The following is an 18,201-nucleotide window of genomic DNA, read 5'->3' as shown; positions in this document are numbered from 1 at the left end:
ATCATTATGAAGTGTCCCTCAGTATCTTTCTTTACCTTTTTTATTTCGAAGTCTTTTTCGTCTGATATTAGTACCGCTACTCCCGCTTTTCTTTGAATGCCATTTGCTTGAAATGTCATTTTCCACCCTTTCACTTTGAGTCTGTATTTGTCTTTGGAACTGAGATGTCTCTCCTAGAGGCAGCATATGGTTGGGTTTTATTTTTTGATCCAATCTGCAACTCTGGGCCTTTTTATTAGTGAGTTTACTCCATTTACATTTAGGGCGGTTATTGAAATATGAGGTCTTCTTACAGCCATTTTATCTTTTGCTTTCTGGTAGCTCGGTGTTTCCATTGCTTACCTGTCCTAGCGTTTCTGTTTTCTTTATTTAGCTTGGCTTTTGTGCATTTTCCCTCTGATTCTTCTTAAAAGTTTTAGGTTATATACTTCAGTTCTGAATCTTTGGTATGCGGTTACAATTACAAATATGAAAAGGATAGTTACATATATACAGTCATCCATTTTCTTATGCATATGCCTTATCTCCTTTCCCCTTTGCGAATTTAGATCTTTGAATCCTCCCCTTTTCAGTCATTGTTGTCTCAATTTGTCCCTGTGTATGCTGAACTTTCATTACTATCTTGCTATAGCAATTCTCTTATTATTTAAGCTTACAATGCTCTGTTCTTAGTATGGATTACACTCCTCTACTTCTATTTGCCTGATAGTCACTCTACTCCTAATTAAGTATGGGTTTTTTGGTCATTTTGTTTTAGGTGAGCTGACCCCTTTCGGTAATTCCTGTAGTATAGGCCTCGTAGTGGAGAATTCCCTCAATTTTTGAATGTCTGGAAAGGTCTTCTCTCTTCTTCCTTTTGATTTATTTCTAGATTTCTGTCTTCAAGATCCTTTCCTCCATTTGGTCGACTCTATTTCCCAAGCTTGCTATTTCATTTTTCAACTCTTGCAGTGTGTTCTTCATCTCCAGAAGTTCTATTTGGTTCTTTTTGAAGGTTTCAGTCTCCTTGCTCTGCTCATCTAGTTGTGTTTTCAATTCCTGAAATTGTTGCCATGACTCGTTTCAGAACTCACTGAGTTTTTTCAGAAGTACCGTTCTGAATTCTCTGTCATTTAAATTGCATATTTCTATGTCTGTAAGCTTATTTTCTGGAGATTTTTCTCTTTCTTTCTGAGATGCCTTGTCACCTTGGTTGTTCATGGTGTTTAATGGACTATTTCTCTGCCTAGGCATTAATGGAAGTGTATTCTGCTGTTTTTCCAGAAAGAAGATTTATTATATTTAGCCTGCTGCAAAGAAGGCACTTTTCTTTTGGTTTCCAGTAGGTAGTATCTAAGCCTCTTGGATCTCTGCTTTATATAAAACCTTAAAATTGCCTTTTTAAAAAAATTTTTTGTGGATATTTAATCATACTTGCTATCTTCAGTTTCCTGTCAGTGACAGTCTCAGCAGCATTTGCTCAGATTCCCCTGGGGCTCCACGATGTTCAGAGGGTATGGGGAGAAGGGCCCTCTGGTTTGGGAGTTGGGGGCTGTGGCTCAGCCTCATTTTTGCAACTGGGGCTGATAAAATCAACTGTTGTTTCTCTGCAGTCCCGTCCCACTTCTCTGCTTTCTACCCTGATGCCTGGGCCCTGCCACTGGCTGCATGGAACTCACAGCACTTCCAGGCAGGACTGTTCAGGGAAGTCACTGCACCTTCTCCCCCTCCCCCCTCCACCCCCTCCTGCTGGGAGCTCCTGCTGCTGCAAGAGGCAGCTTCTTTATTTCTCCCAGTCCACCGCCCGACACCCGGGGTTGTGACCTGTGGTAGCTCTTATGCGCAGATCCCACGCTCAGATGTGCTGGTGTGCAGTTTGGGTGTATTTTGTTGAGTTTTAGACGTTCAGCTTATTGTTGTTTCAAGGGGAGAGATCTAAGGACGTTGCTCACTCTGCCATGTTTTTGGAGATCTCAGCTCATTGTATTTTGATTGACGTTTCCCTAATAGTGATGTTGAGCATCTTTTCATGTGATTATGGACCACTTGTATATCTTCTTTATAGAAGTGTGTATTCAGTAGTCCTTTGCCTATTTTTTAATTGGATTTGGTTTTGTTGTTGAGTTTTAGGAATTCTTTATATTTTTTATCAGATATACAATTTGCACATATTTTCTCACATTTCATGGGTTGCTTTTTCACTTTGTTGATTTTTGTCCTTTGATAGGAGTTTTTAATTTGATGTAAGTGATATTTTTAAATGTTTCGTTTCTCATTAGACTTTTTAATAATTGATTCTTGCTTGGAAGGATTTGGTACTGTGTAGTAATAGTGATTTTCTAATTCTATCTTCTACATTTATTAGTTGGTTCTACAGTAAGGGAGAGCATTTTCTTCCCTATTTATCCTTACTTATTTGACTGCCCAAATTGTCCCTGTTAAGTTGGTCCCTTTTGACATGATATGTACCTCTTTTTTTTCCTTTGCATAATTACTTAGTTTGTGGCACAAGATGTTCCAGGCTCTTCTTATTTTAACTCTTTAGCAGTCCCGCAACTGGCCATTTCTCAGAGGAGAACTGGTTTCTTTTAGTTGGGTAATGCAATTTAGAGACCCAAATCTGAGTACTGGATGTGCTCGTTGATACTGGGGTATATGTGCTTCTGAGGCCTTGAGTGGACATAGATAGATAGGAAATAGAAATATGTAAGTAAGTAAATAAAACAGACAATAAATAAAAAGTAAATATTGTATGTCATATAGTAAACCTAACATATGTGTCCTGAAGTACCACTTATTATATACAATATACAATATTTATATTGGAAATCATGAGTTCAGACTGATTCTTCCAGATCTAGTCTATCCCCACAGGATTTTTCCTTTACTCCCAGCGTTGCGTATTTCTATCTTTCTTCTTTAAACCTCTAGGTCCTCTCTCATCTGTTCAGTCCTACAACATGTGAAATAGTTTCTGAATTACTAGCTATACCATACCACTAATGAAAACAAACCTACTAATAAGAATTTAAGGTTTTATTTTGTATGCATTTTTTCCCAGTGACCCCTCCACACCCCCGGTATAGTTAGTATACCATGTTCAAAGTTACTTGCAGTAGTGTTTTTTTTCCCCTTCTTTCAGTGTAGTTATGTTATTCATTTGAAGTGCATTTGGTTTCATTCGATTGTATTTATATTCAATTTTAGTTTTTTCCCTCCAGCCTTACTGATTTAAAAAAATTTTTAATATACAGAACTTTAACATGCTTCCTAAAGTCAAAACTTTACTGAAAAATACACTCAGGATTGTTAATCCCTTCTTTATTCCAATTCGTTCTTTCCCGTCCTTTGAAAGTAACCAATTTCTTTTGTCGTTTTTTTGAAAGTAACCAATTTCTTTTTATCTGGTTCTTCTTGTGTTTCTTATTGCATAAATAAGCAGATACATGAATATTTTCCCATTTTCCCCTTCTTTCTCACACAAAAGATGGCATGCTATCTATAATCTGCACTTTAGTTTTCTCATTTCAAAGTATAGTTTGGAAATTACTTTATAGCAATTCCAGGAGATCTTCCTAGAACATCTTTTTTTTTATATAGCTACCTAAATGTTTGGGCATTTAGGTAGTTTCCAATATTTTGCAGTGACAAATAATGCTGGCATAATTAATGGTTATTTAAATTTTAGTCCATTGATTTTACATTGAGACGATTTGGTTTTTTTTGTATTTGCCTGTTTTCTATTAAATATTTTTATAAGTTAAACTTTAAAATAATTGTATTTATCTTTTTTAGCTTTTACCTGATGACTCTTTTCCTATCAACAGGTAGATTTAGATGTTACTTTACCTGGGGAAGGTGGAAAAGATCGACCTTTTAAGGTGTCAATCAAATTTGTCTCTCGGGTGAGTTGGCACCTACTACATGAAGTCCTGACAGGACGTACCTTGCCTGAGCCACTGGAATTAGACAAGCCAATCAGCACTAATCCTGTCCATGCTGTCGATGTGGTGCTACGACATCTGCCCTCCATGAAGTGGGTGCTTCTGCCTTTTTTTCCTCTTTAGATCTTAACTGTGAAGGCGTTCTTCCCAAGAGTTGTGCAGGCCTCCTTTGGTTAACCTTCAGATGTTGTATACTTTGATTATTTCAGTTGTAGAATAGTATGAATACAAGTTCATTAACAGAAGTAAGTTACAGAAAATTGTCTGACTTTTGAAGGTAAATGACCTCATTAGCTTAGCTATTCTAATGGATTTTTTTTTTAGAAAAATGCCTTTCTCTTAGGAGCTATTAATCTTGAGTAACTGATATATTTTCAGATATATTCCTATAGTTAAATCACTTTAATTTAAAGGTAATTTCGTTGTTTATATATAGTATTGAATTGTGTTGAAATTGCTGCTATTTTAAACACACTACTACTTTACATGTGTATGTGTTTTTCTGTGCTTGTATAGGATCATATAGGCTGTGTCTTTTTAAAGAAAAATATTGTCTTACAAACACATTTATAGAAATAGCCTTTTGATCAATAATTATTTAACTCTTGTATTTTCTAAGGTTGGAACTCTTAACTTTTTAAAATCTTTTTTTTTTTAAAGTATTTTAAATAAAAACTTGTTCTTATTCAAACTAACATTAGTGTTAACAATAGAGAATTTCCATGAAGGATGCTGACTTTTTTTCATTTAAAATGGCTGTTTTTTGCTTTCAGAAATTTGGAAAATTTTTAATTTCATATATTCATAATAATAAGCATCGTTATGATAAATTATGTGGTGTAGACTTACCTGTTCCTGCAGATTTGAATACTTACATGGGAAGGAAGGATTCAGTATGCCATTTTAATTTTTGTAGATATACGCCTGTGGGGCGTTCCTTTTTCTCAGCTCCAGAAGGATATGACCACCCTCTTGGAGGAGGCAGGGAAGTATGGTTTGGATTCCATCAATCTGTTCGGCCTGCCATGTGGAAAATGATGCTTAATATTGATGGTAAGGAAACTGTAACTGTGTGCTATATTGGGTAGTTGATTTTCTTATGGCTGGTGGTTGTAATTTGTGTGTGTGTGTGTGTGTGTGGGTGGGTGGGTGTGTAATTTGTGTGTGTGTGTGTGTGTGTGTGTGTGTGTGTGTGTGTGTGTTCATTTTATGTGTAATTATATGTGCTGGTGTCTTAAAGTAATATATGAACATATATTAAGACAAACTGGAAAAACCTTTATATATATATTACATTTCATTTAAAAAGCATTTACACAGAACTTGTCCTGGTTTGCTGCTAGACATGAAGTAAGCACATGAAAGCAAATATAAAAGCTTTGACATGATCATTTGAACAGTCTTTTGTTGTAACTCACTTTCGTTCTTTTAACTCTTAAGTCAGTATTTCATTATGAAATACATGTTTTACAGGAAGAGAAGTCTGTTGGACCTGGTGACCTCTGGCATTATGCCTGCTACTGATGCTTAATGTGATGTTAATTACATTCTCATGTTTCCTTATGTATATTTTTGTGCTCATATAAAAGCAGAATAGTATGATAAACTGTCACCTATGTTGCTCTTAATCACATTGTCAGGATTTTTCTACCTTTGCTTAAACTATCTACATTTCTTCCTCTATTGTAATATTTTTATTTTTATTTATTTTTTTGAAAAACACTCATTTTAATGTTTTAAAAGACAGACAAAAAACGATAGGCAAAGGGAGTCTAGACCAATTAGAGGTAAAGCAAGTGTAACAAAAATTAATACAATACAGTGTTTTGCCCTCATAAAGGAAATTTCAGATTTCAGCATGTTATTGTAATATTTTTAAATCAAATCCCAGAGAGCATGTTATTTTGTCCCTACTGCTTCAGTATGAATCTCTAAAAATATGGATGCTTTCTTACATGGTCACAATGCCATTATCATATATATAAGAAAATTTAAAATAGTAATTTATTTGTACCTTCTGATATCCTGTCTATAATCAGATTTCCCTAATTGTTTCAAATATGTATATTTTTAGTTAGTTGGCTCTAATCAGGATCCAAACAAGATCCACACATCACACTTGGCTCTTATGCCTTTTTTTAATGTAGTGGTCCAATTTCCTTTCCTCTTGTTTTGTTTCTTTCTTTTTTTGATGCCATTGACTTTTTATAGAAACTCTGTCACTTGTCCTGTAGAATATCCAGAAACCTGGATTTGCCTTTTCTTATGGTGTCATTACTTTGTTTCTCTTTTCTCTATATTACCTGAAAATGAAAGTTTGCCGTAGACACTTGATTCAGTTCTGATTCAGAATACTTAATAAGTGCTTCATCTTTTATATTAGACATACAATATCTAGTGGTCCCATTTTTAATGATGCTAAGATTGATCAGTAGGTTCAGAGATCAGCAGGCCTGATCTCTTCATGGTAAATTTCTCAATTAACCTTTTAATTACTCATATTCCATTCATTGATCATTATTACCTGGACTATTTATTTCATTAAGGATTATCAACTCTTATTTTTTCTAATTCTGCTATTCTTTTTGCATTAGATGGAATTCTTAATGTGGAAAATCACCATGTCCTATTGATAATTCATTAGTCTTTGATAGCTTTCTTGCTTTCTGACATAGCAAGACATTCCAGGCTCATCTTATATTTCTTACTCTATACCTGGAATCAGCCATTCTTCCAAGGATCCCTGGATCTTTCCAGATCAGTACATAGGTTCCTCGTTATTTTCAGCTGCATCTGCCATTGTGGGGATATGTCATTGAGGGGATGTATTTCAAAAGTCTCCTTCAGGTGTATATACTAGGGCTGTTTTTAATTATTTGCCATTTCAGAACATTTCATATACATGTAAATGTTTCTTGAAGATAGATTCTAGGAGTGAGATCCAGGATCAAGGATAAATATATTTGTAATTTTGATTGTTATTGCCAGATTGCCCTCCACAGAGGTTGTAAACATTTTGCATCTGTGAATGAGACTACCTATTTCCTATGCCTTTGCCAGTACAGGTGTCAAACTAGATTTTTGCGAATCAAATTTGCAAGAAATGGTTTCACTATGTATTTTTATTTTCCAATGACCATATTTTCATGTATGTAAAGGCTACCTATCTCTTTTGTTAACTGTTTAAGTCCTTTGCCCCTTTTTTGCTGTGTGATGTTTGGTCTTCTCATTTACTAGAGAGCTTTCTAAATTAAAGAGCTTAGCTCTTTGTCTGATGCGAATTACAGGTACTATATATCAAGTTGCTATTTGTCTTTTGGCCTTCGATATGGTTTTTTGTTTTTGTTTTTTGCCACATAGGAATTTATCTCTTTGTTGGTGTGTGTGCGTATCTATCTAGACACACACAAACACTTATATGTATTGGTCAGTAATTTCTTTTATGACTTTTAATATCTAATAAGACTGGTCTCATTTTTCTCTTTAGAGTTTTCTAGGCCTTTTTTTTTTTTTTTTAACATATAAGCTTTAGAAACATCTTATCTAGATCCAGTGAGTGTGGGAAGATGGGCTGTTATTTTATTGAGATCTCATTATATTTATAAATTTAGTTAGGACAAATTACCATCTTTAAGATATTATATCTTTCTGTCCAATAAAATACTACGCCATCCCATTTGTTCAAGATTACTTCTGTCTAATTCATGAGTGTTCTGGTTTTTCTCACATAATTTGCACATTTCTTATTGTTATTCCTGGATATTTTCTCCCCTATTTTTGCTGTTTAATGGGTTTGTAGATTCTATCTGGTTATTGTTCATGTACATGAAGGCTTTTAATTTTTATATACTAACTTTTTTCTCTCTGCTCTATTGAATTCCATTATTTTTTATAGTAGTTTTTCAGGTGATTTTCTTGACGTTTCTAGATTATAATGATTTCATCTACAGATAGTGATTTACCTCTTCCTTTGGATTTTTACATATCTCATTTTTTCTTATCAGGTTATATTGACTAAGCAGGACAGTATTAAACATTAGTGATTAGTGAGAGCATCCTCTTTTTATTCCTTGCTTTAGAGGGAATGCTTCCTATGTTTCTGCCTGAAGTATGATGCATACATATATGTATAGGAGCATCTGTTGTCTGCTGTTTTTATTAAGTGCTTTCAATCAAGAATGGATTTTGAATTTTCTCAGATGTCTTTTTAGCATCTGTGGAGCTGATGATATATTTCTCTTCTTTTTAACATTGAACCAGACATGTTTCTTGATTCTTTTAATGTGATGCTGGATTCTGTTTGTTAATACTTTTAATTTTAATTAAACTGCAAAACTAAGATTGATCTGATCTGCAGTCCTTTTTTTTGTATAGACTTTTTCAAGTTTTTGTATTAATGTTATATTTTATAAAGAATTTGCAAGTTTTCCATTTTCTTGATTATATAACAGTTTTTAAATAATATTGAAATTATCAACTCTTTTAAGATTTGGTAGAATTTCCTTATAAATTTGTGGCCCGTGTGTTGTGTTTTGTTTGGTAAGTAGCTCTTTTAAAACTTCTTGCATTTATTTTGCAAAAATAAGTCTGGTTAGGCTCTCTGGATTCAATTTTGGTAGGTTAGATCTTACTAGAAAATTATTTATTTTATCTGTATTTAATTTATTTGTATAGAGTTTTACAAACTAGTTTCTTATTTTTTGAAATTTTATTTATTTTCATACTTTACCACCTTTTCTTATTTTGTGTATTTGTACTTTGTCCCTTTTATTTTTATTCTCGATTAGGAGAGATAGTTAATCAACTGATTGTTTTTCTCCCAGCAAAATAGCTTTTGAAATTGTTTTTTAGTTCTCTGGCTTTCTGTTTTTTAACTTCTTAATATCTGCTTTTAGCTTTTATAAATGTTTTCCTCTACTTTTCTTCAGTTAATTTAGTTGTTTTTTAAGCTATATTAGTAATCATTCACTTTCATTTTTTCTTATTGATAAAAATATTTAAGACATTGAATTTTCTTCTAAAGATCACTGTTTTAGCTATATCCCAAAGCCTCTAATATGTAGTATTTTCATATTTTCTGGAAACACCACAAATTTTATTTGTCTTACCCCTATTAACCAAATGTTGTTTGAGGTACTTTAAAATTTTTCAGATTGAAGATCTCTTTATTTTCTGATTTTGTTATAAATATCTCATTTTATTGTGTTGTTACTCAGAGAATGTAGTTTGTATTTGTTGAGGTATTTTTTGTAGCCTAATATATAGTCAATTTTTGCAAAAGTTCAATACTATTTGTAAATAATGTATATCCAATTATTAGGGTACAGTTAAATGAATATCAGCTGTAACATTTTGATTGGGCTGTTTACATCACTTATTTCCTTATTTGTTTTTGTTTACTTGTTCTCTCAGACTGAGAGAAATAAATTTAAATTTACTATTATTATTATGTTTCTGTCTATTTCCTCTTATATCTCCTGTAATTTCTGCTTTCTTAGTGTTGCTGCTATGTTATTGGGAGCAGATATATACCTGTTTTCTTCATTGTGAATTGTACCTTTTACAGTAGTAAAGTGACTTTCTTTTTATATTTTTGGGTCAAAGTCTACATTGTTCAATAAAAGGATTATACTCCGTGGTTTTGTGACCCTTATCCAATCCATTAATTTTTCATTTCCTTTATTTTTTATTTTTTATGTTTTCTGAAATATAAATGCATCTTGGTGACAGTATAGAATGGTTTTGCTTTGCGGGTCAGTCCTTTTTTTTTCTGTTAATGGATCAGTTAAGCCAGATAGGTAGGATGAACATACATGTTTGGCGTCAGTTGTGTCAAATTATTTTGTTATGTTTTCTGAATATATGTGTTTTTTTAAACTAAGTGGCCTATTTCATGTTTTTTAAATGATAGTTTTGATATTAGGAAGGTTTTTTTTCCTACTAGTGGTTACCGTTATACTTAAAACTTCATGTAATACTCAACTTTCTCTGTTTTTTAAAGCAGTCTTTCATTTTCCCTAATGAATAACAATTTTATTATCTTTATTCTCTTCCTTTCTTTCCTCTCTCTCTTTTACTAACTAGTTTTAGCCATTATAGCATTATTTTATTGATCTTTATAATTTTGCTTAAATTTTTACTACTCGAATTTCAGCTTGGACTCCTGTCTACTACAATAAGGTGCAATCAGTTATTCTTTTATGTATTCTACTCCTATCATTCATTTATTTTTATATATTCCTACATTGTTAGATCATGCAACAGTTACATTCTTTTCTATCACCTGTATATCCATTTGTTTTAATCTTAAATCTACAATTAAATGTATTGGTGGTAACTACTAGTCTTTTTGCTGGAATTTTTCCTGTCATCTCTTGATTGTAATTTATCCTCAAGTTGTATCTTCAAGAAGGACTAATATGAATAAGAGCTCAGTTTTTGCATATTGAAAGCCATTTGTCTGTAGCCTTATTCCTGAAGGACTGCTTGGCTGGACATAAAGTTATTGACTAAAACTTTCTTGAGTATCTTTTAGGTATTTTCCTACTGTCTTCTGACAGTGAATTTTCAGTAGAGAAGTATGATATAAGCTTGATTTTCTTTTCCCTAGAAGAGACTTGATTTTGTTTTTAATCTGGTTGCTAAAAGTACTTTTCACAATTATTTTACTAGACTCTTTTCTCAGTGTTGACTAGTTTGTCAGTTTTATTTAAAACATGGGATTTCCTTCAAAAATGTAGGTTCAAGTCTTTTATTTTTTAACATAGCATTTTTTTAATAGAATTTTTCTATCCTATTTGCTCCCAACTGTGCCTTTTGTGGTGTAATTTTTACCATGTATTCTTGTAGTTTAGTCTTCATCTTTTGAATTTAAAAAAATGAAAGAGAAAATTCTTCCATTTCTTTTATGAGTTCTGCAGTGCTTATTTTACCTTCTGTTGACTAGTTGTCTCTTCCCTAAGTTTTTAAATTTCTATTCAAATCTTTCTTCATAGCTGCATGAAGAATTTTTGAATTTATGTTAAAAAGTAATGTTACAGTTTTCATCTGCTATGTGATATTTTCTTTCGAGTTTTCTTTGTCAGGGATGTTGTGCTACCTCTTTACATTTTCTTATGATATATTTGTATGGATACTTACCACTTTTTTGTTATTCATATTGGAGTGTGATGAGTTTTCCCAAATCACCTGACTGGAGTTGGAGGGAGAAGTGAGACAGGACATGAGGAAACAGTAGTTTTCCAGGTTTCTCTGCTCAAGATTTCTGTCTTCTGTTGTTCTGATGGGTTATTTCTTCAAAATATAGCCACATCTCTTTTGCCCCTCTCTCAGTAATATATGTGTTTATAGGAGGTGTGAACTACAAGCCATGAGTTCCACCAGGTCCTTGCTAGCTTCTGCTAATGCAGTTCTTACCTTTTAAAGAGCAAGTACCTGCTCAAACATTAACAATTAGAGAATTTGTGAAGGTTATATAGGAGTTCTTTATGCTGTTCTTTTAACTTTCCATAAGTTTGAGATTACAGAAAAAAAGTACATACTTTGTTTTTAGAAGTGTAGTCCTATCTGAGATCTGTCACTTCTGGACCACCCTCCACTCTCTCTCATAAAACTTTCTGTGACTCCTTTCTCTGCTTCTTTTTAAGATTCCCTCACTCAATCTCAATTCTAAACATTGCAATTCCCCCTATTAGAATAGGACCCTCTGTAGGGGTAGAAATTTGCTGTTCCTCCATGAGGTTCCTTTTATGCTTTGTGTCCTTTTTCTTCACATAGGTTCTACTAGTCCCAAGTATTTGGGGCCATTTTTACTTATAATTTGGCATTTTCTGGTTTTTATTGTGTTGTACGTTCACTTAAGATGTAATGGGTTCTCTCTCTCTCTTTTAACATTCTCTTTGTTGCTCTCTCTTTCTGGAAGGAAAGTGGGAAAGTCTGGAAATAAATTGCACTATTTTCCTACTGAACTTAAAGTGAAGCTTTGAATATCATCAATAAGTAATTTCTAAATAACCCATTGGTCAAAGAAGTCACAAAGAAAATTTTAAAGATTTTGAACTGAAGGGTAGTGAAAATGTATATATTGGAATTGGTTATGATTAGCTAAAGCAATGCTTAGAATTCAAAACTTTAAATGCCTATTAGAAAAAGTATCAATGACCTACACATTCATCTCAACAAGTTAGAAAATTATCAGAAAATTAAATGCAAAGAAAAATAGAGGGAAATAAGAGTTAAAAACAGAAATTAATGAAATAGTAAACAAATTTACCTCTATCCTGTAGGTAGAAAGACTTCAAAGGTTTTTAAGAAGAATAGTGACATGATCATATTTGTTTTCCAGAAAGAGACTTCTGGCAGCAGTGTGGAGAATAGATAGAGGAGAAAAAACTAATCTGAGATGCCAGTTAGGAGGCTTTTTCAATCACTAGTTCAGGTAAGAGATGGTGCTGGTCTAATGTGGGATGGAAAGAAAGGAACATATTACAAGGATTAAGTAAAAAAATAAAAAAATAGGTTTAAGAACCATGTCCAGATTAAAAAAAAAAACTTTGGGTATAGTTACTGGCACATGGAACTAATTGGAAATGAGTAGACCAGAAAGTTTACTAGGTTTTTGAAAGAATTGTTTCTGGAAATAAACTACAAACCTGGTATATTAAGTTCAACCAGAGAAGCAGAACCAATAGGAGATTATATAGAGAGAGATTTGGCTTACACAGTTTTAGGGGCTGGCTAGACAAGTCTGAAATCCTTAGGATAGGCTGTCCATAGGTGGAATTTCTTCTTTCTCTGTCTTAGGGAAGCCTCAGCCCTGCTTTTAAGGCCTGTAAACTGACTGAATGAGGCCCACTCATACTATCCAGAATAATCTCCTTTACATAAAGTAAACTAATTATGAATTTTAATATCTATAATATACCTTCACAGAAACACCTAGATTAGTGTTTGATTGAATAACTGATAACTAATACCTAGCCAAATCGACACCTTTTTAAAAAGAGCATACCTTGCCTACAAAATGCAGTGATTATTCAATCTTTGAAACAACTTTCATGTTCCCAAACCTCAGGCGCAGTAATTGTACAGTGTTATAAACTAGTCTCCCAGAAAGGCTTTCTTGCCAACATACATTCAGAATAGTGACTTACTCATACCAAGTATGAATGGTTATGCTGTCAACTGAATATGAGAGATATATCTGCTGTTGCCAGTTGGTTGGCAGTATACGTCATGTATAAAATGTGAATATATCTAAAGTTTGAGGGTTTTTTGAGACATATGGGAAGAGACATTTAGAATGTAGTTGTAAGTACGGGTAGGAGCTAAAAAGTAAACATTTTGGGACTCCTTAGTATACAAATCCATATTTGAACTGTAGAAATGGAAGGACTTTAGGAATAATATTGAGATTGAAAACATGAATGAGAAGGAGAAAGCCATGGGGAAAGCTAACATTTAAGGCAGGAAGACGGATCAGTGAGCAATCAGTGGTTATCACAGGCAGTATGAAAGCCAAAAAGTGGTGTAAAGAAGCCAAGGGAGGAAACATTTTAAGAGTAGATGATTTCACAGTTAAGCAATGGGAACTTTTCTAATAAAATCAAGAGTAAGACCAGGATATCAGTACTATGATATGTAGTCACTGCTGTGTTTGCTAACTTCTGTTCTTCTTACAGGTTTCAGTCCACATGTTACTTCCTTGAGAAGCAGTATTTGGCACCCTTCACCCCCCCCAACCAGCCATCCCCCAAGTCTGAGTTAGGTATTTCTCTTATATATTCCCATAGCGCAGTGTACTTCACCTGTAATAGCATGTGTCACCTTGAATTATAAATTTTTTGTTCTGTGTCTCCTATTAGAATGAAAGCTCTATAAAGCTAATTTTATTCAACAGTGAATGTGCCCTCCATGTCTAGCACAACTCTTGGTCATATTAAACAAAAAATAGATAAATAAAACCAAGAGCATAGGGGAGGAGCATCCAAATAAGCCTGGAAAGCTAGAAAAGTATTTGTAAAAGTAAATGATGTCTTAGCTGAGCTTTAACAAATATGATGAGATCAAAAGTTAGGATTGAAAATGAGATACACTGGAATAAAAGATTTCTGAAAGGTCTCTAAAATACAAGTTTTATTAAAAACATAAGAGAAGTACTAAATGAATGAAATGTATTAGGCTTATTGAGAAGACACAATTTGATAAGATGTGAGTTCTCCCAAAATTAATCTATAAATGCAATTTTAAGTAAAAATCCCAATAAGGTATATCATGAAACTTGATAAATCAATATTAAGATTTACATGGAAAAATTAATGACCAGGAAAAGCCAGTATAATTTTAAAGAAGAATAAATAGGGAATAATTAGCCTCCTTATTTTATAACAGTTATACCACACTGCTTTTAAGTGCAGAGACAGATTAATGAAGCAAACCATGTGTGTATATGGAAACTTTGTAAATGTCAAGGTGGCATTTCATATCACTGAGGAAAGAGTAGAATATTTAATTATTTGTGATTATACAGTTGTTAACTGTATGATACTCATCTCACATCATACCCAACATTCTAGGTGGATTATAATCCTAATTTGAAAAGCAAAATTTTGAAATTCTTTTAGAAAAAAAAATAATAAGAGGATATGTCTAACATTGAACAAAATAAAAACTGTATGTCATAAAAGAAAATACTGATAAATTTGCTACATTAAAATTGAAAACTTATGTCTTATAGAAGACACAACAAACAAAAAGCTACGAGATCATCTTTAGCACATATAACCAAGAATTTTACAAAATATAAGGACAGATCAGTAGAAAAACAGGTAGTTCCCAAAAGAAGAAATCCAAATGGCCAATAAACACATGAAAATCAAATTCTCATATTCACTAGTGATCAGGAAGATGCAAATGAAATCAGTGAGGTACTATTTCATACCCATCAGATTAGTAAAAATTAAAGTCACATCAAATGTTGATGAGAATAAAGTAAAAGGAACTCTTATGCACTGTTGGTAGGAGTATGATTTGATACAACTACTTTGGAGAGCAGTTTTTATATCTAGAAAAGATGACGTAAAGATGAAATCGCACATATCTTAGAACCCATAATATACCATAGAGACATCTTACATATGTGTCTGAGGCATTATTTATAATAGCAGAAAACTAGAAACAGCCTAATTTCTATTAGTAGAGTGAGTGAACATGCTGAATGAGTACATAAATTGTTATATAATATTGCGGTATACTATATAACAGTTAAACGAATGAACCATGTATCAATATTGAAAACAATATTGGGGGCGGAGCAAATAGCAAAAGGATATGTTATTTATATAAATGTAAAACAACAAAAGTATATACTGGATACATACAAATGCAGTAAAATTTATCAAAACCTAGGTGGGACAAATACACACCAATTTCAATATACTGGTTCCCTTTAGGTAGGAAGAAGAAAAATGGAATACGTCGATTGGGGCAGGGGAAAGAGATAGACCTAAAAGGCTATATATTTCAAGAAAAATGTGAGAGTTTGTTTATTTGTGTGAACAGAGTATGTAGATAACTTAAGGTGCCATTGTGAAGCAAAGAAATTGAAAGATTGACAATATTTTTTAAAAAGATCTGTGGTATCCTAACAAAATGAAAGTGAAGCCTGAAATTTTAAATGGGTTTATTTTTTAGTTGTCAATAATATGTAATGCTGCTATGAAAAATGAGTGAAAATATTGCACTGAGCACCTTATATTTTTTGTTTCTGTGTGATAATGATTTTGCAACCTTTGCACTTGGTATATCACACTGAGTTCAAAACAGCCCTTATTGAACTTGAAATCTACTGAAAAAGACTGGTATTGAGCAATATAATGAGTACTCCGAAGAAATATTGAGTGCAATGGGAGCATATAAGAGACGGACATATTCTAGTCTCAGAGGAATGTTTCTCTGAGGAGGTAACAGATGGGAGCTAGATGAGATTGGCGGTGGAGATGAGCATGGAAGAGTACTCTAAGAAAGAGAGCAATTTAATTCTAATTGTGTGTTGATCTTGTCTTCAAAATGATTGTTTTCATGGACTTTCATGGTACTTACTATCCTACGTCTCAACTATGTAATTAAACTTACTGAATTTTACCAATCTAAGACTCAAAAATTTTTTTCACATTTCATCATCTCTGAAATAGGGAGATGTCTTAACAGTTAATGGTTTGTCACAGTTTAATTGGCAGGTTTCTTCTTTAGGATACATAAAATATTGATATACCCTACTTCACTGGCATCCTAAATTCAGTGAAATGTGGAGTTTATTTTTAGTTTAGCCTGCTTTTAGGTGAAACTCATTTACAACACGCATTTTAACAGCACAATAAATCTGGAGTTTATTAGTTATGTCTCCCTTAAGATATTTCTATTTACTACTTATTATGTACCAAATAGAATACCAGATGTTTTTCATAGATTATAAAAACTCCACCACAAGTATAAGTTAGGTGATACTCTCAACTGAAGTTGAGAGAGAAAATCTCTAAACTTCCTCTATCTAGAGGTCACAGTTAGTTTATCATTTATATTAAATAGTCTATATGTGATATAGCCTATTAAATCGATATTTAAATATAACCATAGTTTATATTTAAGGCTCAGGATCACATAGTTTATATTTAAGTGATATCAATCAACTGTTTTGACTCCAGAGCTTATGCCCTTAATATTCACAGTGTTGTACTGCAACCCTTAAGAAGCAAGACTTCTGGCAGACAAATCTGAAACCCAGGGCATCTAATTTGAGAAACCTTTATTTTTCTTTAACTTTCTTGTACTTTTCAGTAAAAAGTAGCTTTCTATAACACATACACTATGTTAGTCCAAGAAGAAAGTAGTCAGAAAATATAAATGGTCATAGAATTTAGTAATTATAATTTATTCTGCTTAAGAGTCAAAGTTCTTTGCAAGAAAAGGGAAACAGAGTTTTAGTAAGTAATTTAATCAATATTAGTATTGCTTGCTTCATATGCCTAGAGTTCAGTATAAGATTTCTAAGATTAAGAAGTATTTAATTTTTATAATATTCAAATTAGTCCTCTCAAGTGTATTAAAGCAGAACATTTCTTTAGAGTAAAATTAGAGTCTGATTTCAGGCAGGCAGGGGAAGAACTTTATCAACACGAGGTCAAGCAGGGCCAAGTAAAGTCATCTGTATCAAGCTTACCCAGTCTCCTCACATTAGAAAAACTGTATAATGGCTGCAGGAATCTCAGTGACAATCTTCATCAAATCTGTTTCTTGATTCACCTTTGTTTCATTCTGGTTGAGCATACCCTTCGTATTTGGTGCACAGCTGTCCTCTTGGGATCACACTTCACTATCTCCCTGAGGAATTTTCTTTCTCCTAAATTTATCTCTTGTTTCCTGTATCCCTCCTCCCCCCCCCCATTTTTTCTTCTTTTCAGACGTTTCATGAGAAAAGAGTACACAAGAGGCAAATTTTTTTGACGCTGTACTCATTAGAAAATGTATCAACAAATCTTCATGATAGTTTAGCTGTGTGTCTATGTTGGAAATAATTTTCCTTCATAAATTTGAAAGTAGTGTTCTGTTCTTTACACAGCTTTAATGAGGTTTAATTTACATACCATAAAATATACCCATTTAAGTGTATATCCATTGTCTTTTTGTTTCCCTTGTTTTGCTTTACTTGCTGAAAAATTTTATCAACTTCATCTCCCAATCCTCTCCAGTTTTTCATTTCTATTTTTAATTTCTAATATTTTTTTATTTTCCAAATGTTATTTTATTATAGCATACTATTTTTGTTTTATAGATATAGTATACTCTCTTAGCTCACTGAGAATAATTTTGGTGTTTCTTTTTCCTGCACATGCATATGCTTCCTCCAAATTTCTTTTTTGTTATTTTGATCTGTCTTCCATTTTGGAGACTTTCCTCAAGTATGTAGTATTTTTGATTATTTACTCATGGTTCAATGGAAGTATAAACACTGACTAGACGCTTTGAATGAATGCATCAGTGGGGCCTGTTGACTTTGAACTTCATCATTGGATGATTTCAATGGGCTGATGTAGGGGAGCTTAGAACGTTAGAACCCTTAGTTCTCTCTTTTTGTCTGGTCAAGTTACCCAGTGCAAGTCTTCCAAACTCCTGCTTAAAGGATAACAGTCTGATTGCCTGCATTCTGGAAGCCAGGTTAGGGATTCTGGCTTGGGGAACGTCTGCATTCAGCATTTAATATTTATAGTCCATTTAATCTTTT

General features: G+C 33.0%; 1 protein-coding gene across 9 annotated transcripts in view; it reads left to right on the top strand.

Annotated features, from left to right (window-relative positions):
• AGO3 (argonaute 3, RISC catalytic component) overlaps positions 1 to 18,201 on the top strand; it is a 102,239-nt gene that overhangs the window by 32,452 nt on the left and 51,586 nt on the right. For 6 of the 9 annotated variants that reach the window (XM_015598967.2, XM_006924245.2, XM_025041515.1 and 3 more), the window contains 2 exons: positions 3,807 to 4,015; positions 4,840 to 4,976. In XM_015598967.2, coding sequence (XP_015454453.1) covers positions 3,807 to 4,015; positions 4,840 to 4,976 — 346 coding nt within the window. Of the gene's footprint in view, positions 1 to 3,806; positions 4,016 to 4,839; positions 4,977 to 12,291; positions 12,361 to 13,603; positions 13,690 to 18,201 lie in introns of those variants that run through there. The other 3 variants (XM_015598969.2, XM_025041516.1, XM_025041517.1) reach the window with 3 other exon arrangements.

Source organism: Pteropus alecto, unplaced genomic scaffold (assembly GCF_000325575.1).
Source record: "Pteropus alecto unplaced genomic scaffold, ASM32557v1 scaffold39, whole genome shotgun sequence".
Lineage (NCBI taxonomy): Eukaryota > Metazoa > Chordata > Mammalia > Chiroptera > Pteropodidae > Pteropus > Pteropus alecto.
Note: the sequence above shows the minus strand (reverse complement) of the source record. Positions and strands in the feature narration are given on the sequence as shown.